The sequence below is a fragment of the Phascolarctos cinereus genome, unplaced genomic scaffold (assembly GCF_003287225.1).
Source record: "Phascolarctos cinereus isolate Bilbo 61053 unplaced genomic scaffold, phaCin_HiC Scaffold_4;HRSCAF=312, whole genome shotgun sequence".
Classification (NCBI taxonomy): domain Eukaryota; kingdom Metazoa; phylum Chordata; class Mammalia; order Diprotodontia; family Phascolarctidae; genus Phascolarctos; species Phascolarctos cinereus.
In genome coordinates this window covers 602,776,580-602,801,473 of record NW_027555847.1, presented here as the reverse complement: position 1 = coordinate 602,801,473, position 24,894 = coordinate 602,776,580, and the positions used below count along the sequence as shown (strand labels likewise).

At 38.4% G+C, this 24,894-nt stretch overlaps 1 protein-coding gene across 1 annotated transcript in view; it reads left to right on the top strand.

The window, feature by feature from the left end:
- The first annotated feature begins 18,167 nt into the window (after window positions 1-18,167).
- RSPO2 (R-spondin 2) overlaps window positions 18,168-24,894 on the top strand; it is a 259,264-nt gene continuing 252,537 nt past the window's right edge. Inside the window, exons 1-2 of the mRNA XM_020970219.2 lie at window positions 18,168-18,680; window positions 19,192-19,491. Of these exons, the coding sequence (XP_020825878.1) occupies window positions 19,398-19,491 (94 nt within the window). The 5' untranslated portion in view covers window positions 18,168-18,680; window positions 19,192-19,397. The remainder of the gene's footprint in view (window positions 18,681-19,191; window positions 19,492-24,894) is intronic.

The following is a 24,894-nucleotide window of genomic DNA, read 5'->3' as shown; positions in this document are numbered from 1 at the left end:
TTTATTAAGCACTTACCATGTGCCAGGCTCTATGATAAGACCTGGGAATACAAAACAAATGGGAAAAACAGAAAAAGAGCACCTGACTTCAGGGATCTCACATACTAATGGGTGAGACAACATGTAAATATATAGGTACATACACAACACATAATTAAATCGAAGGAAACTGACTTTAGCGGTGAAGGATCAAGTGGCTGGAAGAACTGGGCAAGCCTCGTGCAGAAGGTAGTGTTTGAAGTGAGTCTTTCAAGAAGCCAGGCATGTGCAGAAGCAGAGGGTGAAGAGAGAGAGAGCATTCCAGGCATGGGGGGACAGACAGGGCAAAGGCACAGGGATGGGACATAGAACGTTGTATATAAAGGATATAAAGTAGGCCAGTATCACTAGACCACATGAATCTCCTCTATGACATCTCCAAAGAGAGATTATGAGGCCTTGAATACAACATGGGTTATATACAATATAACACAATACGGGTTATTGAAGACAACAAATGAAAGGAACTTACTTCATACAGCAGGTCTTGTCTCTAAAGTCAAGCAGAATGAGTCTAATTTCTTTTCCATATCAGAGTCTTTTAAATATTTAAACACTATCATGACTCCTTGAATTTTCTCTTCTATGGCCTTAAACTAACCAGTTTTTTCTCTTCAAATATCCTTCATTGTCTTGTAAGTTCTCACTATATTGATTGCTTGCCTTTAAATGGGTTACCATTTATTTATCCCCACCCCACCCCAATCCCCTCTAATGCTAGTGCCTTTCTTCCTTGGAGACTGTAACACTTCAGTTGTATAACAACACTGGTAAAACACAGGTATTAAAATATGGGCATTTTTTTTTTCTGGGAAAAGTCTGAGGTCACCAAAAAAGCTTTGCAATTACCCAAAGACGATCCAGTCTGCTCTCTTCCTAACTAATTTTGTGCCAAATAGTTTTCATTTGTTTACCTAATGGCACAATATATTGAAACATAACTCTATAGATTATCCTTCTAACTAAATGTCATAAACAATAAATAATAAACTAAACAATAAAAATTCTTCATCCACTTGGTTTTTTCTGTGTGAATGGTTAGACTATTGAATTCTTATGGGTCTTTTCCAGGAGGTTCTGGAGCTTGATGTCACCAGAAAAATATTATCTATAAATAGGAACCTTTGGAGAATCTCTCTTCAACTTTGTTTCAAACAATAAAACTGAATAGGCAGACTCAGAAATTCCTATCTATGCTTTTAACAAGTCAGCAAATTATCATATTCCATGACCTGGATTATCACCATATATTGAATATATGATAGACAGATAGGTGGCATAATAGATAGTGTTGGTTTTGGAGTCACATACTTACTAGCTGTGTGACTGTGGTCAAGTCAATTAATGCCTCTCAGCCTCAGTTTCTGTAAAATGGGGATAATAACAGCACTTACTTCACAGGGTTATTGTGGCGAATAAATGAAATAATATACATAAAAGACTTTACAAACTTTAAAGTGTGATATAAATGATAGCTATTTACTACTATTACTGGGAATCACTAGAAAGAGGGAGATTAAGATCCAAAGGCATTAAGTCTATTGGTGCCATAGTCCTGTCAGAAACAATACTAAAATAACCACGGGAATACTCAGATGCAGACACAGATGGAGTTGGTCCAACCTCTCCATGTCTTCCTTCTGAGCGATAAAGATCAGGGGTCAAGTGACATGGCTATTAATTTCAAATCAGGATTTAATGAGCAAGGATTTAAACTACTACTAACTTTAAGGGTAGCTTTTATTTTATCCTCTAGAAGGTAAAGCCTAAAGCATAAGGGAAAAAACCTAATTAACTGTTCAGAGAAAGCAAAGGATGGGGCACAAACTTTTCGAAACATCTAGAATGTCTGAAGGCAACTTGACTTCAGGTTATGCTAAATCTCACCGCACCTTAGTCCTAGAACAGGGCAGCTATTTTGTTTAATTTTGATTTCATTTTTATAATTTTTTATACATAGTATTTTATTTTTCCAATTACATGTAAATATAGTTTTAAACATTCGTTTTTACAACATTTTGAGTTCAAAATTTTTCTCCCTTTCTCTTTCCCTTCCCTCCCCACTCCCCAAGATGGCAAGCAATCTGATATAGGTTATACGTGTGCAATCACGGAAACATTTCTACATTAGTCATGTTGTGAAAGAAGAAATAGAACAAAAGGGAAAAGCCACAAAAAGCAAAAAAAGTGAAAATAATATGCTTCTATCTGCATTCAGTCTCCATAATTTCTTTTCTGGATGTGGATAGCATTTTCCATCAGGAGTCTTTTGGAATTGTTGTGGATCATTGTATTGCTAAGAAGAATTAAGTCAATCATAGTTGATCATCATACAATGTTACTATTATTGTGTACAATGTTCTCCTGGTTCTGCTCACTTCATTCAGCTTCGATTCATGTGAGTCTTTCCAGGATTTTCTGAAATCCACCTGCTCATCATTTCTTATAGCTCAATAGTATTCCATTCATATACCGTTCATGTACCACAACTTGTTCAGCTATTCCTCAATTGATGGGCATTTCCTCAATTTCCAATTCTTTACCACCACAAGAAGAGCTACTATAAATGTTTTTGTACATGTGGGTCCTTTTCCCTTATTTATGATCTGTTTGGGATAGAGACCTAGTAGTGCTATTGTTGGATCAAAGGGTATGTGCAGTTTGATTGCAGGACAGCTATTTTAAGGAAGAAATGAGGCAACCACATTTACACTGAAAGCAACAGGGGAAACAGGCTAGAAATCCTTAAACTCTATTTTCTTGTGTAATGTCATGTTCTCATGGTTAACAGTGATCACCAGTCTCTCTGGCTGCTGGGCTATTAAAGAGCCTTGTTGCAAGAACAATAGTAGTAACTGAAGGGGGAAGTGATGAAGGAAGAAGGCTTGTGATTTTAGAAAGTCTAAATGTTCCCACACAGCAATCTGGTTCCTTCTTAGAAGCCAGCCAATTCCATTTTCTTACATTTGGCTTTCCCTTTCAGAAACTTGTACACTGGATGACACAATTTATTGTATTACATTTACTAATATTGATGCATTAAAGAAAGAGCCAAGGACATTAAACATGTGAGATTTTATGGCTGGTGATTAATCTTATAAATATAATGAATTACCACCAAAATGGGGATAAGGGGAACCTTTCCAAAATGTGAAAGAAAAATCTTACTCATTTAATGGATGCAGATTCCTTTTAAAAATGCTGTCAGAACTCAATTCTTCTTCTCTGAGTATCCTATCCTGATCATTTTCCAGAACTAGCCTGGTGGCTATAGCTGGCAAACTGGAAGTTGCACTCTCACCTTAAGAATATGATATCCACAGACTGGCAAATTGGAACTGGTACTCTCCAAAAGAAATGTGATATCAACACCCTTGTGCTTTCCAACAGGAATATGGTTTCCACAACTGGCAGACTCCAAATGACACTCCTGAACAGGTCCAGTTTGAAAGATGAGGATGCAATGTGTACAGCATATTTTTCTTATTATTTTTATGTGTGTGGAGAGAGAGAGAGAGAGAGAGAGAGAGAATAGCCCTGAAAATGAAATTTAAAAGAATTATAAAAGCTTTCCTTTAATGTTTTCTACTTTTTCCCCTTCTTTTTGAAAGAAGGTAAAAAACAAATCAACAATTGTATCTTTTAATAGATTCAGAAAAGTAGTTTGTAGACAAAGATAATAGTATTTGGTTTGATCCTAGGTTTTTAGAGAGGGACTGCTGAATGGAAGGGAAGCTACTTTCACCCACATCCTGACATATACTCCCAAGTGTCCACCATATTTCTCCTTCATGTTGATGAGTTTTGATGTGAATGCACATTTTCTAAATTGGTAGTACCATAAACAAATAGTGTTGGGTTTTCTGTAGCCAGATAGAAAAATTCTGTGTAGTCTTGCTTCACTGGTTTTTCATAAAAGAAAACATTTCCTCTGCAGCTTGGAATTAAATAATGTAATTATTGGAGTTGTTTTCCTTTTCCTTCCTCTAAAACCAAGAGACGCATTTTTCTTTCTTCACTAAGACTGTTGCTGAACTATCAGATGACCAATTGGATCTGCAGACCAAGGCATTTACAGCGTGTAAATATTTTGGTGGTAGTGGTAGTGGTGAGGAAAGGGGTGGTCTCCTCCATGTACATGGAATACTTGATGCTTTTTACTTTTTTTTCATTTGAAAACCAAAGTCCATTTGAGTGTTTTCCAGGCAACAGGAGCAAATTGTCATTTCCTTGCCCTATTCTGAAAAAAAAAAAGCTATGGTTATATTTTTCTCTTTCCATCCTAAGGAAGGCACTTTGGACCTGTGCATTATTCAGACATTATTGATTTATATGGTGTACTTTTCACAAGTATCAAGGTATTTTTTTACTGAAATTACAAGCTGGAGAACATGCAGCAGAGCACATTTTATGCTAAATCAGGTTCACCTCAGTGGCAGTCAGATTGTACAGACATTAGACAATCAGAAGTTCATTTTGGAGGAAAAAATGGTGTTGCTTAAGGATAAAAGATAGGCCAGTAAATAGGAAGAGACCCTATAAACCTCTAGTCACCACAGGTCAGTATAGAGATACTTAATCAGTGCTGCAATAACTTTCAGTTCCTATTTGACTTTTAATATATTTTTAGAGATATAGGAAACAATATCATAGGAAAGTATAAACATTTTAAAACATTAAGGGTAAGACCAAATTGTTTATTGGTACTCTTTGTAGGGATATACATTACTTAATGTATACACATATATGTCAAGCAATATATATATATATGTATATATATGTATGTATATATATATATATTCACATAAGCACATAGAATTAGTGATTCATTTGCCATATGCATTACAAATTCTTAATACCATGATGGATTCCCTCTGCCACCCAGCATGCTCCAGGAATGATCCCTTTTATCATAATTTTGTTTTTCTGGGCACAGGGAGTAAAAGCTTGTAATATTAGCAAAAAAAAAGTGTAATTCAATAGGGTAAACACTTTGCCCAAACAAGTCATATTTAGCTGAATAAAACTGCTAGGGAAAAATATCATCACAATATAGTCCAAATGGCTCCCCAGTTAGAAAGGTATGGTTAGAAAGCAGCTCATCTGAAAAAAGGATCTGGAGGTTTTAGTGAACTGCAAGTTCAGGAAGAGATAGCATTATGATAGTCTGACAAGAAAGCTAATTCCTCCCACCTTAAGCTACATTAAAATAGGCAGCATCCAGGACCATGGCAGCAATAGTCCCATTGTCTTCTTCTTGGATCAAACCACATCAGGAATATTATGTTCAATTCAGGGCATTGCATTTTTGGAAATATATTAATACTTCGGAGAGTGACCAGTATGGTCAAGTCTTAAGATCATGCCATATAAGGACGAGGTAGAGGAATTGGGGATGTTTAACCAGTAGAAGACTGGACCCAGAGGGTGGATGAGGAGGCATGATACAGCTACATTCAAGTACTTGAAGAGCTGCGAAATGGGGATCAGATTTGTTCTTCTTGACCTCAGAGAGCAGAATTAGAAGCAATTAAGAGAAATTTCAGAAAGTCCGAGTTAGGCTCATTGGAAGGAAAAACTTCCTAACAATTTGGGTTATCCAACCATGAAACAGGCTACCTTGAAAGGGAGTAGTTTCTCTCCCACTAGAGATCTTCAAGCAAAATTGGCTTGGAGTAAATATAGCTTTGAGCTGTAAGAGATCTAGTGCTCAACTAATCCAAAACTCCTCGAGGCCCAGAAATGTTAATTAATTAGACCCAGATCACCTACAGAGCAAATAGCAGAGTTGAGATTTGACCCTAGGTCCTCAGAATCTAAAGCTTCTTTGAACAGCTGCCTCCTCCCTCCCCCCCCAGTTGAAGCCTACTATCCTAACCTCAGCTTTTCAGAAATCTACAGTGAATACCTCAGCCTGGAGCCATCTCTCCTTCCTCTATAACAACAGTAATAGTAATACTAATACTAATAGCAGCTAACATCTACATGGCCCATTAAGGTTTTCAAAGTACTTTATAAATATTAACTCATTTTATCCTTACAACAACCTGAGAGGTAGGTACTATTATTATCTGCATTTTATAGATGAAGAAATTGAGGCAGACAGAACTTACTAAAGGTCACACAGTCAGTAAGCATCTGAGACAAGATTTGAACTCAGGTCGTCTTGACTCCAGGTCCAGAACTTTATCCAACGTGCCAACCTAGCTGCCCTGCCTCTTTCCTCTGGGATTCTATACAGAGCACATGTTTACAAGTGGAAATAAAAATAGTAACAACAAAGTACAATTAAAATTTATTATCCCTCAGTGGTATTATAAAATACTTCATGTAAGTTATCTCACACAGCTATCATTATCCCCATTTTACAGATGAGGACCTGAGTCTGGGAAAAGGGAATTGAATTTCCCTGAGTCACATAGCAAACAAGTGTCTGAGGTTGGATGTTATAAGATTTCTGTTCAGGTGCAGGTCAGAGGACAACACATTTTAGCTCCCTTTCAAAGCAGAGATTCTTCGACTTGCCTCTTACAGCTTTATCTTACAGTCTTCTAGCTGAATCCAACATACAGAAATAGCCATACTACACCATAGAACATAAGTGCATGAGAGAGGTACAGACAACTCACTTTCAGATTATTCCTGCCATCTAGCAGCAGGATAAAAAACTACACAGCAAAGATAGACGTGGAGAAGCAGGAGGAGGAGGTGGTGGTGGAGAAAAAGGAGGAAGTAAAAGAACCAACATTTATATATAGCTACACTTAAAATAATATATACAATGAACATATAATGACTAAGATTGAGCATCAAGATCATTAATAATTAATGTTGGATGAGAGCCTATTGTATGGCAGGCATTTATTAGAAATTGGGGATACAAAAAAATAATAGACGTGATTGCTATTCTCAAGGAGCTTCTAATCTAGTTGGGAAGACAGGGCATGTGCATAAGGAAAAATAGCAGTACCAAGGTGGCCTTCACTATAGTCTATGTATATAACCCACAGGGGTGGGTTGATTGGGCACAGACAACACAACTTTGCTATTTGCTCTGTACAAGTTAGCCTCTACATGGATAGAAGAACTTTAAAATGTATGGGTCAGATTTCTGTTTAGACACTGTTTTTGTATACCAGAATCATATGTTTCCTTGAATAAATGTAGTCCAGCCATGTTTGTGGGGAGTCACTGGCAGGTTTGCCATTTAATGATGAATTTTCAGTCAGAGCAACTCTTGAAGACCATCTACTATATTGTAGAGGGGTTGGAATCTGTCCACCTGGGTGAAGGGAGGGCTCACTCAACAAGGAAATCTCAGATCCTTAAAGCAGACAGCTTGAGTACAACTCTCTTCCTTGATGAGAAGATCATAAATTTAGAGCTGGAGGGGGACTCACAAACCATGTAGTCCTACCCCTGCATTTTACAGACAAGGAAACTGAGGTCTATGTGACTTGTCCAAGGTTACACAGGTACGAAGTGACAGAGGAGGACTTGAATCCTGTTTCTCTAACCCCTAAGCCAGTGCTTATATTACTCTACTACACTGCCTCTAGGGTAATGTGTAATTAACAAACAATGTGTAAAAGTACTAGGGTTCTGATACAAAATCCCATATCTCTAAAAAAAAGGTGGACACTAAATAACTTTAACAAGGGGAACAAAATGCCAGAAGAGGAAAGGATTATACGTCAGAATAAAACCCTAAATAGGACCTAGTGAATAATTTGGCCAATTGCTTGTAATGGGCTTTAGATGGCTTTCAGTATTTAGCTTTAAAAACCAAGAGTGATGATAAAGTAATGGAAAAAAAATCCAAGTCTAATGAATGTGCACACTTACACTAGTGTTGTTCTTCAAAGTTAATAGTTAGTTATCTAATTCTTAGATGGCAATATACTTGTTCCCGTGATGCTGCCATTGCTCAAAATGTTTCTGAAACTTCTCTTTAAGACCTACCCTGTATGCCATTTCATACTTTAGGTATTGAATAAAGTATCACATGAATTATTGTTAAATGAATTCTCTTTGACTTCCAAACTACTCAAGAAAATTAGCCTCATAGCTTGGTACTTACCCTTTGTTTTTGACCCCCAACTAGAATTATATAACATTTGCCAGACTTAACTCCAAATTGTATTTTGAAGATGGATTTAATTTTGAAAAGAGCCAAAAGTAAAGATTTTTCCCTACTGAGGATATTCAAAAGAATGAGATGTCAGTTCTGAAGATAATTCCAAAGAAGTTCCAAAAATGTTTTGAGCAATAATACAATTGTGGAGATAAGTACATGGCCTCCCAAAGTGACTACTTTGAAGGGGATAACTCACATTTGGATCCATTAATTCTGGTATGTCTGTCTAAAAATCAGCTTAGTTAGCTAAGAGTTATAACTCTTACATGTATTATGAGAGCTCACACACAATGAGAACAGGAATGCTATTAAGATGGCTGTTTTCTGAGCTCAATTGTCCTTTCCCCTAAAGATCAGAAGACATTCTCCATCTGTATTTTTTTTTTGCAAGGAGTACAGTCACTCTTCAGCTACCACATTCCCACAATGAGAAAAGGAACAGAATATATTCTATTCTGAATTAAAGTGTTTCAGGAATTAGTAGATTAAGCAAGAAAAACAACTGAAAAACTTTAGGTCAAATGTTGGGGCCTTTTGTTAGAGCTGATTTCTGCATTGGGCTCCCTTTGAAGTCAGTAGAACTTCAGGCTGGATCACTTCCATGGGGACAAAGAGCAAGATGAGAACTTGTCCTTATCACATCGGTCTACAAAAGAGTTCTCAAGTGGCAGACCACAGCGTGAACATCTGGAAGAGTCAAATATTTACAAATTGCTCAAATGTTAAATAAGTGCTTATGATGTGGCCCTCTTAAAAAACAAATTAGCTGGATAAAAACAGGCCAGTGTCCTTGTTGGAGATACTGGGTATAATTAAATTGAATTACCTTATATAAATACAATTAACTGAATTGCCATATCCTGAAAAATGTTCTTGCTAATTTACAAATAAGAAATGGTAGAACAACTATAGTGAATTGTCAATGATGACAAAAGTTTTTTTTTAAACAAGCTCCCGTGTTGCAAAACCAAAGGTATTGAATGAAAAAGCATTCTTGAATGTTAAGTGGGAAAATGTGATTAATATAAGTAACAACAATGACAGCAAAAATGCTAGACAATAAGTCATATCAAAAATTCAAGGATGATTCTCAAACTTCTAGATTCATTCCATTCCAGCTAAAAGTCTCTAATAAGTAAGGTAGGAATTGTTACAATTTTGAAAATGAGATATATTGAAAAAAAACAACTCCTATTCTACACTGTTTAGTCTTTCCAGCTAAGCCTTCTCACAAGATAGTCATATAAATAGTAAAACAAATGAAAACAGCATTCTTTTCTATTTCATTGGGCAAATACCTTTTTGGCAAGGTTGGTCTAATTAAATAACTCTCAACTGAAATAGAAATATATATATATATATATATATATATATATATATATATATATATATAGGGAGAGAGAGAGAGAGAGGGAGAGATAGTCTATCAAGTCCCTAAACTGAAGAGACTGTGAGATCTGAGCCCTAATAACACATTCAAAGAGTTTAAAACGAAAGGAAACAGAGATATGGGATTAGAGATAATGATAGTTTAGCATCCTCTAGGGTTGGATTTTTTAGGAGCAAGCACATTCCAGTGTTCTTAAAATCAGTACAAATCTTCCAATGAGCAACAAAAAAGTTTACATTATCAACAAGTAAACCCCAGAATAGAGGAGTATGCGACTCAGAATAAAATCAGAAATGGCTGTGGGACAAGTGTTAAGTGGGAATTATATTTAGAGAACAGATGATATTCTTAGAGAGAAACAACACGTGAGAAGAGCAAACCAGGAATCATTTACTCTTCCAGGGACCATTATTGTTTTATTCAACATTTTTCACCCACAGCAGTGCTTTACTGACAGTCTTCTCATCTCATCTCATCAAACTGAGTTTATTCTGAGAATATCCTGGGTAAAATAACAACAGGATGTAAAACCATCAGCAAGCTTCTGGGGGTGGGTATTCAAGAGAAGCAAGATGAATTCTATTACTAATAATGGCCCTGAGAGCCTCATCTGATTGGTGGTGTTTATCTGGCAATAGTGGGAAGAAATGGAGAAGCTTTGATGTGAAAGTATAGTTGGATTTCTCTAAGGTGCCATTGACTTCCTTCCTCAAGGAGGGCAGCCCAATGTAAATAATAATTATGACCATCAAACTCCTTGGTTAACAGAATGAACAAAATGTAGAGTTAGGTTATTAAAACACGAAAACATGATCTGTCTTTGAAAATTCTAGGGCAAAACGTTAAGCTAGATAAAAAAGGGACTAATAACATAAAAATGCCCAATAAGATGATGCCCAGTAAGGCAGTCTGTGTTTTGTATGTGGGAATCTCCGGAACGTCCTTTTCTACCATCTATAGTAACCTCTTTCCCTAAAAGGGTATTGTCTAGTTTTTTTAAATTCCCTAAATTTCATCCCTTGAAAGAAGTTAAGAAAGAGCCTCAGAGCCACATTTTCAAGCTAGAAACTTAGTCTAGGGTCATTCATTATTATTATAGTGCTGTTCCCCCCAACCCTCTCCCCCTCAACTTGAATAGCTTAGGCCATTTGCCTGGTTCCTGCTGCCCACATACAGACACAGATTAATTGGGCTCCTATTTTTGGGTTTCCATTCTCATAGGAACCCAAAGATAAGCCATGTTTCTTTCATGTAATCACAAAAGGGATGACCCAGAAGGAAACACAAACTCACACAACAGGCCAGTTAAGAAAGGCATCCCAGACACCAGAGCAAGGGTCCTTAACCTTTATTTTTGAGTCAAGGATCCTTTGTCAGAATAATGTTATAATGCCTACATTAATAATGAAAGAGATGCTAAACGTCAGCTAGAGGTTAATGAAAACAGAGATGTAATTTTTCCCTATCCAAGTTAATAGGCCTTCCTCCCTGAAATCTATCAATAAATCCCCTGGGAACTTGTGGACCCCAGGTTGAGGATCCCTGCATTGCGGTAAGGGAATTTCCTGCTTCACGTAGTAATGTATGAGCACCTTGATGATGAAATTGATGAGAGTTCCTGCTCTGCAATAGATCACTAATTTTTATTGACATAACCTAACTATACCCCAATGAGTGTCATAGTTGATGAGAGCGTGGTTCAACCTATTCATCTGACATTAATTATTCTCCCTCTGCTATAACCCTGTGCCACTTTACTTTTCCTTCTTTCAATACTGACAGCTGGCTTTGCTGACTGTTATTGGCATGAATTTGTCAAGGGCATGTGACTTTGTTTACCTCTCACAAAGATGCCCACCCCTGGTCATTCTTCCCTAATGACTAGGGAGTTGAGGTCATTTGTGGAAAATCACCTTCCTGGTTACCCCTGCCTGACTCTCTCAGCAGGGAATGTCCCTTCCATGCAGGTCTCCTCTCAGATTTACTCTGTGCCCTGGCCTTCAAATAGCACAGGGTGTGACAGTAGACAATAGAAAACACTCAAAGAGATATAAGCAATGCACATAAGCTTCTGGTGGTCTTTTTCAGAGGTTCAGTATCCAGAGCCCAGTGCAGCAATGAGAAACAATGAGGAATGTCAGGAACCTGACAAGAACTGAGCTGATGCAAGGTCTTTGGCTCTTTACCCATCATCCCCACTATCCCACACAATCCACTATGAACCTTGAAAAGATGTGCTGAAGAGGAAAAAAAAAAGACGTGCCGAAAATGCAGCCATACTGGTCAGTACTGATCTAACTTACCTGCCTTCTCTCTCCCCAAACCAAGTGTAGTATGAATCTAGGAAGCTCATCTTTCAACCACAAGACTGGGAAAAGCCCCTCTCACCTGACCTGGAGCTATCAACTTGCTAGTTGGTCATCTGCATCCTGGTACCTTAGCGAGTTTCCAGTATGGTACTGGAAAGGGTTTGAATTGTTAAAACTCCTTTCCATATTAACTTGTAGATCTCGAAGAAGACAGATGATGGTTCTATCGTGATCTTTTACACAGAAAATAGAAAAAATAACAACAACAAAATTTTGCAAGGTTAGACAGGAGCAGAAAGAAATCACACACCAAAAGCACACAATTTATGGAAGAGCAGGCTGGAAGAGCCATAGAAGAGCTGGGATACTAACGATATCTAGTGTGTTGCAGCTAGAAAGAGAAGACAAAAGTGGAGAGTAGGGGCAAAGCTGACTAGAAGAGAATGGGGCTTTCTCTACCCTCAAGGACTCTCTTTTCTGCTCTCTAGGAGGCTTGCTGTCTCTGAATACTGTCTTTCTTTCTTTTGTGAGGCAATGGGATGAAGTGACTTGCCCAGGGTCACACAGCTAGTAAGTGTCAAGTGTCTAAGGCCAGATTTGAGCTCAGGTCTTCCTGAATCCAGAGCCGGTGCTCTATCCACTGTGCCATCTAGCTGCCCTTCTTTCTTTCTTTCTCTTTTCTTTCTTTCTTTCTTTCTTTCTTTCTTTCTTTCTTTCTTTCTTTCATGCCGGTAAAGCTTTTAAAAATTGGCTTCCCCCCAATAAAGACACATTTTTAAGTCTAATCTTGATTTTCATTATCAACATTTCCCCCCAACATTCTCTGAAGTCTAGATAATCAACAAAATAATAAATTAAGCCTTGATTTGTGGTTTGTGATTTCTGAGATGTAAATGCTCACACTAAAAATTTGACAACCAACTTGAGAGTATGTCTTCGAAGTAGCTCTAGCATACCCCTTGTATGAAGTCAAGAAGTCAACAAGCAGTATTAAGCGTATGCTACCTGTGAGGCACTGGGCTAAACTTTGGATATCTCCCTTCCTCTTCCCTGACTTCTTCTTTCTCCCCTCTTCCTCCTCCATCTCCCTCACTTTTCCTCTTTCTCTTCTCCATTTCCCTCCCTCCCTCTCTCTTTTTCTCCCCACCACCCTCCTCTCTCTTTTCTCATCAGGAGTTTCAAAAAACATCATGAAAAACAGTCCAATGGAACACTGGGGATTGCTTTCTCTTCTTGGGGAAGATACTTTCTCTGCAAGTTACTACCTCCAAATCAGTGTGTCTCCACTCTTCTATCTTTGTGTGTCTCCTTTTTGTGTGTTCTCCTTCTCATTTCCTTCTCCCTGTAGATCTCCCATCCTTCCTGCCTGCCTTTTCCATGTGACTGAGCTGACAGAGCTCTTCCCATGGTACACTGAAATAGTTCCCTTTATCAAGAGGGTATCTAATTGATCTATTTTCTTATTTTTACTAACAACAATAATTTGGATATTCATCTTTGAGCTGACATTTCTCCCAAATTAATCAATATGTAGTTTAATGGAGTATGTTGAATATATGTCCATTCCAAGAGTTGAGAAAATATACTTTCTACTTTTTTTCTTTTAGACTCTTACAAAGGATAGCTTTAGGGAGCAAGAAGAAGGTATTTCTTTAGAATTGAAGGTAATATAAAAACAAAAAATAACAATAAAAATAAGATTAAAGAATTTCTTCCCCAAACAAAATATATACTCCTCTTTTAAAGGAAAAGACTTATTTGAGTGTGAATTCCTAGGTACAGTTTGCCAAGATGAGCTATAATACTGGGCAGGGCAGCATGATGTGTAGAAAAAAAAACAATTGTCAAATTTATAGGTTCAAATCCCACCTCTTATTTTTAGTATCTGTATGACTTTGGACAAGTCACTAAACCTCCCTGGGTTTCATTTTCCTCATTTTAAAATGAAAGAATTGAACTAGGCAACCTCAGAGGTCCCTTCCAAGTCTAGAATTTTAATGTAATTACATCAATTTGAGTAATCAACTGGTATACATTGCAAACCTTCTGTGTCTCAGTTGATGGTCTTCATATATTGCTGTCCTTCTACTTCCCACCAAAAAAACTTGTCATCACAGAGTGTTCAACCTTTTGATGATTTATTTCCATTTAGCCCATTTCCAGTCCTTCCCAGTTTTGTAGAAACTAAAAAAAATTGTTACACTGGGAATTTCCTTGAGAGCTAAAAGTCACTTCTGTGCCACCATGGGACAACACCCTGTTAGGACTTTTAACAGGGATCAATATACTGTGATTAATTTTAAAAAAAAATCCTAAATTTAAAGAGATTCTTGGAATGAGTGCTAGCAGATTACCTGGTCATAGAATTAGATTAAACAACTATTTATTAAGTGTCTGCTGTGTACAATATAAGCTGTAGAAAGTCATTGGGTAACAAAACCCGGAACCATAATAAGTAAAGATTTGTAAATTATCACCTTGAAAAGAGAAAGTTGAAGAGTGATCTCAGGATACATATAAGGAAGTTAATGACCAGCAATTTTTCTTCTCCACTAACAATCAAAAACTAATGATTTTAAAATTGCAACAAATGAGATTCAGATTAGGCATAAAGGAAAATTTTTTTGCTAAGGTCAGAAAACAGACATATCTTTTGTAAAATTCCGTGTTGTAAGCCACAGAATTTTAGAACTTGAAGGATTCTTAGAGATTCCCCAAGCCCCTCAATTTTTAGAGAAATAAATTAAGGCACAAAGAGATTAATATAAAAGTCCACACAACTGTTAAGTAGCTAAGCCAGGACTACCAATTCAGTCCCCCTGAACCTCTTTACACAGTCTCATTCCTTCCCTTGAACTCTTAATGGATACCATTGATAACTCTTGACCTTGGATGGGACTTCCTGTTCTGCCTGAATACAACACGCTGCACAGATATTTTGGGGCAGCATTTTTTGCTTTTCTACGTTTGAACTCCACTAGGAATTTATGTTTCTTATTGTAATAAAGGATAGGAATTAGATCTGTGATTTAATTGATATAGGGAAAGGAAATTTTCTCTCCTGGGAGAGGAAATTCCCTCTACAAAACAGGCTGACACTTTCTCTTTGCCTTACAGAATTGCCTAGAACTTTGGGGGTGACTTTTAAGCAACTTGACTAAGGTTATACAACCAACATGTTTTAGAGGCAGGATTTGAACCCAAGTCTTCCTTCTAGGTCAGCTTTCTATTCACTACACTACAGCTGTTTCTACTGTTAAATGAAATAAGATGCTATAGGAGAATTCAGAGGATTATCATGTCCACTTACCATTTCAAGAAAACTGACCCTCTACAAAAAGAAGAATTTGGTACAAATTATGCCTCAATTCTGCCATCTAAGAGGCAGTATAGTTTAGTGAGCTAAGAAATAGATTCTTTATTTGGGCATTGGGTTTTGCAAAGTTACATGTGAGCATGGTCAAGCCTGAGGACTGGGCTTACTTACAAAACAGGGGTCAGTAAAACCAACTTAGTGCATAGGGTGCATTCCAAAGTACATATTACTGAAATAACAGTGAGGTAGTTTGTTTCATTGTTATCAGGATATTAATAATTTAAAATGGTAAATTTATTACATTTGAAATCAGTAGGCCAACTGATCAGTTAAAAAGTCAATAGGTACCTATTTTAGTGTCAACACTTAGAATTTCTAAATCCTTGTCCTAAGTTGACAAAGACCCCAAATTTACCCAAAAGCTGAAGGTAAGATAAATTAATTACTAAAATAATGTTACAACAACTAGTTACTGCAATGATAGTGTTGTTATTGCTGCAAGGCAAGGAATACTAGTCTTCAAAGAATTGAAGTTGAGGATCACCCTGAGGGCAAAGGAGAGGTGCATGATGAACATGAGCAGGCTGTAACAAATTACAAATGAGGACTTTTACAGAAGTGGTATAAAGCAGTGGAGTCAAATTAAAATAGAATAGGGGCCACTAAATCATATATAAGAACCTGTGCCAGCCACATAGTGACTTAAAAAAACCACATATTAAGTTAATCTCTATTTTAATTTATATTGTGAAGTATTTAGCAATTACATTTTAATCTGATTCAGGCTGCACCTGGGAGTGTTATGAGCTACATATGATGACCCAGTCACACGTTTGACATCTCAGGTATAAAAGATGTAATCAAAGAAATATATAACTGGAAGAAAAAAAAAGGTGGGCTGGTCCATGTGTCAAGAACAAGGGACAACTGATGAATAACTTTTGTTCTCCATTGATGTCCATGTAATGGTAAGAACTTGAAGAACCTCCCTCCACCCCCCTAACCCCCCCCACCATACGGAATGGGCACCCTGTGTATGAATTTATGGGAAGACATGGAAGACCGTCATATAGGATGGCTTTCAACCTGTATCATTAGAGGGAATAGCCACAATGATAAGAGAACAGATCTTTGAGAGCATCATAGCAAAGCACCTGTATTATCTTTACGGAGTGTCCATCATAGACTTAAGGAGAAGATCATGGATGTTGAGTTAGAAGGTTTCTTAGAAGGCAACTTGTCTAACCTCCTCATTTTACAAATGAAGAAAATGAGATCCAGAAAGGTTAAGTTACAAACCCTAGGTAACACAAATAGTACATTTCAATACTCATGTTGGAATTTGTGTCCCTACTTCAAATGTGATGCTTTTCCTATTGCAACCTTCCCAGCCCTTCACTCATTATGTGAATCAACCCTTACCTAGAATGGCAGACACAATACACAGTAGAAAATCCAAGGGTGATGTTGTATCCTTTCTGTGAACCTTCCTGGAACTTTGTGCCTCTGGCATTATATTCCACTTTGTATTATATTCAATTTTGGACACATCTTATTCTCTCCTATTGGACTGCATGCTCTTGGACAGAAAGGACCACATCTTATTCATTGAATTGAATTGAATGTAATTGCTACTCAAAAAACGTTTGTGACATTGAATCACAGATTAAAGCTAGAAAAGAACCATTTTACAGAGGAAGCTAAATTGAATTTATTAAATGAATAGAACACCTAATACAGTAGTAAATAAATTTTTGTTAAGTAAACCTTTCAAGGGAGCCATTGTGATATAGTAGAAAGAACACTGGCTTTAGAATCAGAATATAATCCTCCCTCTCACACTTTCAACCTATTTCCTGTTGGGCAAGTCACAACCTCTCTGGGACTCAGTTTCCTCCAAACTACAAAATGTGGGATTTGGACTGGATAGCCTCTGAAGTCCCTTCTAGATCTATGATTCTAAAAGTTCACTTTTATTTTTTGCCTGAGGGGAATAAGACTTGGTGAATATTCAGTTATGAAGGAAAATACACACCTATTATATAATTACACACACATAGACACATTTGTGTGTAAAATTTTACGTATAGAATGTAGGCTTCTTGAGGGAAGAGACTTTAATTTTTTTTCCTCCTTTTTATCACCTACTCTTGATACAGTGGCTGACATGAAGTAGGTGCTTAATGAATGGCTGTTGGCTGATATACTTTAAAATTTCCAATGGGGGAAAAACAGAGACAAGTCCATTCAACAAATCATTTCCACAAACATTTATGCCTTCATGTGTCAGGCAAAAACCAAAACCAGTCCTCGTACTCAAGGAGCTTACCTGAAGAGACTGGATGAGAAAAAAGAACATTGAGATCCTTGAAAAGGAAGATGAATCTTAAAGTAAAATCCTTTCTTTTATTTTCTTTTTAAACTTATTAAAGGAGGCTCTTCGTCATTCTCTAAACTGAAAATATACTGTATCTCCCAGCCCTTTCTTAGAGCTTCACGGAGTATAAACAAACGAAAGCACAGATGTAAGACCCACCGAGACGGCCCAATTTTAAACCCTACATGGGAGATGAAACACTGCTTCTGGGAATTTCGGAACAAAAAAATGAACCGATTTGTAGTTGGGTCCCCTGTAGAAAGAGAGGCAATTGAGAGATGGGAGGCAATCGCCTCCAGCGTATAAGCGCCCTGTGAAGTCTGATTTGCAGGAGAGGCGAAGTGGGTCCTGCGGCTGTAGGTCAGCGACCAACGCTGCTGCTTTTCTGTCTTGTAGTTTTCTGACCCTTGGGATCAGGGGTCTAGAAGAATCCCGCAAGGGGCTCAGATCTCTGAAGAGCTATCATCGTGCTTTAGGACCTCAGGGAAACCAAAGATTTTCGGTCTTTAGGACCTGGGGGATTCTGGGCAGAGAAAACCCTGAGATGCTGTGGAACACAGCACCACCTACTTATTGAAGCATCAACCCCCTGCCACAAACCCATTGCATCTCTATTCGAAATCTCGCTCACCCTATTTCCCATCGCTCAGTGTTAGGGCTGTTTCTTCGCCCAACTTAGGGGGAAAAAAAATCTAGAGTCACGCACATAGTGACGGTCAAAGAAAAGGCAGAGGGGAAAGAAGACTTAGCTGGGGGTGGGGAGGAACCAAGCTGAGATACACCCCCTTTTAGGTTTCGTGGTGGGGGGCATTGGCTGGGACGTAGCGGCAGTGGCTGGGGACGCAGCCGCACATGCCCCGCCGCTTCATTCCATTCTGAGAGCCCAATTCGCGTAGACAGGAGCTAGCTGTAAGCTCGCTCGCCCGCTGGAGAGGCAGGACTGACTTAGCGGCTCTTACTGTCTAGCCTGTGAGGCTCTTCCAGCGCACGGGCGTCTAGCAAACTTTTTTTTTTTTCCTCCAGCCCACGTGTTTTTGAGCAGGCTGCCCTGCCTGACACCGGGATGCAGCATTATGCCTGAGAGTCCTCGTGCTGCTTGGTCCTCTGTGAAGGTAAGTTGTTTTCTGCCGGAGCGCTTTGGCTCCCACCCCTCTGTGGGGTACCCCAGCTTTGAACTTAAAATGGGTACAGGGTAGAGGGGCTTGCATAAGAATGTAGGCGCTCCTTATTGCTTTTCCCCCCTTTCCGTTCCCAAGTGAGCGTTTCTTTTTCTCCTCATGCCTTTTCTAGGACGTCGGCTCCGCAGAGGTTTCCAATGAGATTCCCTTGATTGCAATCATCTCGTGGAAGTTGCTCCGCGCTCTGATTTAAGGCAACTCCCGAGGCTTAGTTGGGTCTAGCTAGAACTGTTCCTTAACTTAGTAAAACTCTCATGTTCAGAGTGTTTCATCCCAATAATAAGAGAAAATTGATCAGCCTTTTAGGGTGCTCCCCCTTAAAGAGAATAGTTGGTTGATTCAAATGTACAGACGCCTCTCTGTCTTCCTGCCTTACCTCCCACCCCCTTCCTTTGCTCCTCTTCCCTTGCCAAAAACCACCCTTTCTTGCCTCCCAATCTTGTAGATTCCCAGGACGGAGATGCTGTTGGACTTTAGGGTTTGTTACTCCTCTCTGTGGTAGCGCCTGCCTGACTGTTGGAACCACTTCCCACCGGCTAGCAAAGATTCACTATCTCTACCCCAGCCTCGCCAGCGGTGCCGGGCTCCTCTGATGATCCCTCCTGTTCTCGGACTTTGAGAGGAGTGTCTTCCCCCAACCCAACCGCCCAGATGCAGTTTCGCCTCTTCTCTTTTGCCCTTATCATCCTGAACTGCATGGATTACGGTCACTGCCAAGCCAACCGCTGGAGACGCAGTAAGCGAGGTCGGTATTGCCCAGAAGGAGGGATGTGTAGTGTCGGGTGGGAGGAGGCGGAGGGACGGGCGCTCCGATGGGAGGTATTATTCAACCCTCAACCATACTCAGGCTTCTTGGTCCTCAGATGGTCCACACTGTGGCGTTCTTCATCCTCACCCCCACCTTCACCCCCCATTCCTCTATTCTCAGCTCTGGGAGGGGGCGGGTTGCACTGCGCTTCCCCGTCTCGGAAAGGTGGCGCAGCTACCCGTCTCCCCTAGCTTTTATTATTGCAGCCCCGCTCTGAGAAAGAAAAGTGATCCCATCTTTGCGCAAGTCGAGTAAACGGATTTATACCTTCCCCTGAATTTGGCTACTCATCCTTTTCCCCCACTGATGTATTCTCTTTCCCAATCTTATTCTGTGAGGCTTTCTCCCCTACCTGGTGTTTCCCCTTTTGCCTGAAGGCCCTAATGAGCTGCTTTCAGGGCCAGGTCACTCCACCAGGTGTGCACCACGCAGGCATTCAGCACGGTGGCAAGCTGTTAGGGAGCAATCTTGGGGCCCGCGAAGCGAAACGAGCATCGCCCATTTAAATCTCGGGAAGCAGGAACAGGTTGGAAATACCAGAAAGAAATCTTTCTCTGACTTGTTAGAATAGGGATCAAAGGTTTATATTTCAAGTAGAGACCTGGTGTAACTTTGAAAGTACAATAGTAACCCTTGGGGAAACTCCCTAATTGCACTCATAAATGAAGTATCATAATCAGAATTGCCTGCTTTCTCTGTCGTCCCCTCATCTTCCCATGTCAGAATGCACTTTAGAATTCGATTATAAAGCGAGCCCAACTAAGTTATCTTTTTCACTACGGTTCTCTGATTCTACCAGTTCCCTTTCTCAGCCCTGGTGCTTAATGCTTTCTTCACCAAACTGCACTTCGAGGATGCTGGGAAGAACAGCTGACTAATTTCGTGGAAATCGCCGGGGCTCTTTCTGCCCTGCTCTGAGGAGGGAGGCTGGTGGTTTCTTCAGGTGGTGCTGTGATTGCCGTTAATCCTGAAGCTCTGGGGCCTGGGAGGGTGAGATGAGTCTCCAGGTCCTGGTGGGCTCGATTGTCTTCCCCTTGGGATGCAATGGAGATTGTGTAGAGCCTCAAACGTACTTTTCAGGTTCCCTGAGAGAGCTGTCTTTGTCCAGTAACTCAGTACTTAGACGCAGGCAACATGCATCTTGGGGCGAATGCTTCTGGGTTAATAGGTCTTGATTTTCCTGGGATATAAACGTCTCGCCCAACCTGTGAGGTGATTTGTTTATAACTCACTTGGGATTCAAGCTTTTTGCATCCAGATTTTGGAGCCGTCTTATCTCGTTGGACTTTTTGAACCTTGCTCAGGATGTCGTTAAGCTGTTCCCACCTATGGGCAATTGCCTAAAGGCTTGATGGCCTTCTAGCTCTTGCCTGGAGTGACTTTTTTTTTAAAATTCGGTTTTATGTTTCACATTCTACACATGGCCTCTTTAATGATAACTGCTTTTCAACCTGATAAACTTTAAGGTAGGATTTTTGAAAATTAGGAAATAGTCGCCTTGGGGGGAGGGGAAGTATCATGCATTTAGCTGGTAAGCACTCCCACCCTCCATTCTCAAAAAAAGCAATATTTCAGAGCACTGATAAAATAAAAGTTGTCATTATACTTCAGGAGAGCTCCTGATAGTATATAACTAAGGGTTAAGGAGGTTTTCATAATAAAAACTGGCATGTTATCTTCTGTGGCTATTATCTATAGTGATGTTAACTGAAGTTTTGACAGAGCTTCATTAAAAAACTTGGAAAGATTTTTCATTAAGTAAGTTGTCTTACTAACTGACATCTTTTGATAATTTCAAAAGAGTACCAAATATCAAATCTGCTATTTCATTTTATTTGAGTAGTGAGAGGCTAGCAAGCTTTGGTATATGTTAGATTGGGTTCAGTGGAATGGAGTATGTCATTACAGCACTCATGTGGACAAAAATGATACTGCACTTTAGATAAAGAAGTTCATTTTCTATAGTTTTTATGTTTTAATTTAAGTATCTGAAGCACAACCTTATTTCCTGCCCCCCTATCTTAGTGTAGAATACAGTTTGGTGTCTCAGCTATCTAAGATATGCTTAAGTGATGGCATTTGAAAAAGCTGATCCAAAGTGTATGGTAGTAATTTTGCCAAACTGCTCTTTAGTCTTCATGAAATTCAAATGTGCAGGGATTGTTGCTTTCAAGCACATGCAAATTTTAGGATAGCATTTTTTTTACCTCAACAATGATTTAGTTTTTATATTTTCTCTAACAGATGGCTTTCCAAAATGCCAAGTTTTTTGGCTAAAATGACTGCAGTCTTAAAAGTGACCACACTATCTATGCCAACAAAGGATATACTGTGTCTTTAATTAAATGTGGAACTACTTAAAGTGCTGGCTAGACAGTGTAGGGTGATAGTAGTAATGTTTCTGCTTTACAAATGAAGCTTAAGGGTTGCATTGTGGGAGTATTGAAATGAATAGAGATTTAACTCAAGTTGTGTGAATTATCCCTCTTCAAAAACTTAAGCTGGTTTTAATTGATCTCATGTCCACTGATTGATCTTGGACCAATTGTTGTGCATAGTGAACAATTGGCTTTCCCAAAGGAGATTGATTTAAATTAGTTTCTTGGTGAGTATTTGAGGACTAGCCAAATAATGTCAGTGTTGACAATTGACATACTAGAGTCTATTGTGGTATCAATGTTTCCTTTTTTTTTTTCTTGTCTAGGGTGGTGGTAGCTTAATATTTCCTCTAAGGCAGAAAGGTGATTCTTTCCTTTAAAAAAATTTCAGGATAACAAATATCACCTAATGTCTTAAATCTCTGCTCTATTAAACACAAAGGCAGAAGTGATAGGAAAGTCTGAGAGTACAATTCACAGAATCATATTATAGAATTTTCCTCCGATTTAGATTTTTTTCCCCCCTACATATTCCATCTGCAAATAATCAAACCTTCACTGTGGGGTGCACTCAGAACTTCTCTGGCATTCTGTTTAGTCTGCTCTATGATCTCAGATGCTCCATAATATCATTTTCTTAATGAAATAAAATTCTTGGCAGAGATCAGATAATTTAGTCAGTTAAAATCAATTGCATCCAGTCTGGAATAGAAAGCAAATCTATCATTTAACTCTGTGTTTAATTTTAAAATTTAGCTTAAGGATACATAACGGAATGCCAGCCTTTCCTTTCTTTTTTGGAAAGATCTTTGTGCTCTAGGGAGGGTGGCAAAGATCCATAAGCAAATATATATATAAAACATATATTTATATATTATTTATGTATTTATAATATATATATATATTCATATATATGTGTGTATGTATGTGTGTGTATATATATATTATATATAAATTTGAGTGGGTCACTTACCATTCTTTTTCTATTGGACTAGCTTTGGAAACTGCATAAAACAAATATGATTATGATAGTTTCATTTGCTTTGTCATTAATGATAAACCTGAGTTCATACTATTAATCAGCTATAGGATAGGGGTGGAGTTCATTGGTATAGGGAATTCCCAGGTGAGGAAATTCCCTTTACTGATGTAGCTCAACACCTTCAGCACCTTCTGTGTAATTTATAGTCTTAGTTGCCTCTCTAATCAGCTATATATAAATAACCACAATGAGTGTCTGTTTATGTGTGTGGAATAGGCTAACTTTGAGAAGTCTATTGACAACTAGGGTTTTGTCCATAGTGCAGCCACTTTCTCCCCCCTCTTCCTGCTTTTTCTTGACAGAATGGTCATTCATTTTAGCTACTATTACACATAATAGGGGTGATTTTTATTTTGCCCCTTATACCAAAGGTTTACTGGTATAGTAAATTGGATCATTTGATTTGTTTACTTTCAGGAATTACTATAAACCATATTTCAAGCTGAATAGTTGAAAGGTCAGTAGACTAATCATACTATTATTAAGGTAGCCTCACACCTTTTGTGATTTATAAAGCACCACTCACTTCTTGTAGCTCCTTGACTTGTTCCTAGTAGTACTTTAAACAAAAGTTTACAATAGCTTTTTAACAAAACACTTTTATAAGAAGGAAAGTTCTGAAATACATTACTCATACTTCTAGTGGTCTGACAGTGGGGTTAGTGGTATGACAAGTGTTCTCCTGCTATATCCTTTTGTGCACCCTACTTTTGCCCCACTACCCTCTTCCCGTTTTCATAATATATTATATTTGGCTTTTCCAAGAAATTGAAGTGTTTATCACAAATTGCATGGTAGTTTTTCTGGCAACTGAGGTTGGAAAAATGAAATATATCTGCCATAAACCTCCATTATATAGCAACATTAATTTGGTTTTTTTTTTCATTTTTAATTGAATGGAGAGATTTGGAGATATTTGTTTTTATAGGTACTCATGATAATGGCTTATTCCTCGTGGTATTCTTTCAAGCTGTAAGAGTGCACATGGAACTTATTAACTTATGTTTAAGTGAAAAGGCTTTGTATGCTTGCTTTTCTGGGTTACAAAATGTTTCAGAAATGTTCATGCGATAACTTTTGCAGCACAGACGTGCTTTTTATGGACCACATTCTCTCCAGTTGTAAGTCAGTGAGTATGTCTGGCATATATTTCACCATTTCAGGAAGGTCAGGGAGTTGACACACTCAGAGCAACATCTTACTTGGCTACTGGATTTTGGGAGTAATTTAGGATAGGTAACCTTCTTACCTCAGAGCTATGTTTAGTTTAGACTTATTTGCCTTTGAAATCAGTCTGGAGCACAGCATAGCACTTGAACAAAGTCCAGAGTTAAAGATGCCATCTCAGTGTGCAATCCTCTTGATTTTATTCAGTCTGATTATTACCCAGAGTTGATGTGTTGCCTGAACTATACCTTGGACTTGTCTTTTCCCAGCTGATTGCCTTTAGACATGTTGCTAGTCATTAATGTACTAGCCCAGAGACCATAATAATTTAGCTACTTGTTAGCAACATTTGCTAAGAGATATGGTAAACATGGGCAAAAATTAAGGTGTCATTTGTGGCTTTTAATTTCTCTTTACTATCCTTTTACTCATAATTAAGAACTGGATATTGGGGAGGTTGTATCAATACATACCCATCTTTATGGTTTCATTATGCTTCAGCTACTCTCATTGCTCCAGCTGGAACCAATTCTTATCACATCTGATGTTCTACCACTTCATACTCTTCAGCATTTGAACTCATTACATTCTCCAATGTGTTTCTAGGGGTACATTGTAATCTCCTAATAGTAAGCTCCTTGAGGAGCTTGTAAGTCAAATTTGTTGTAAATATTAACTTAATAGATGATAGTTGTTTAAAACTATATTCTCTCTTCGCTTGGAAAAATGTTAAGACTATGACCTTTTAGTGAA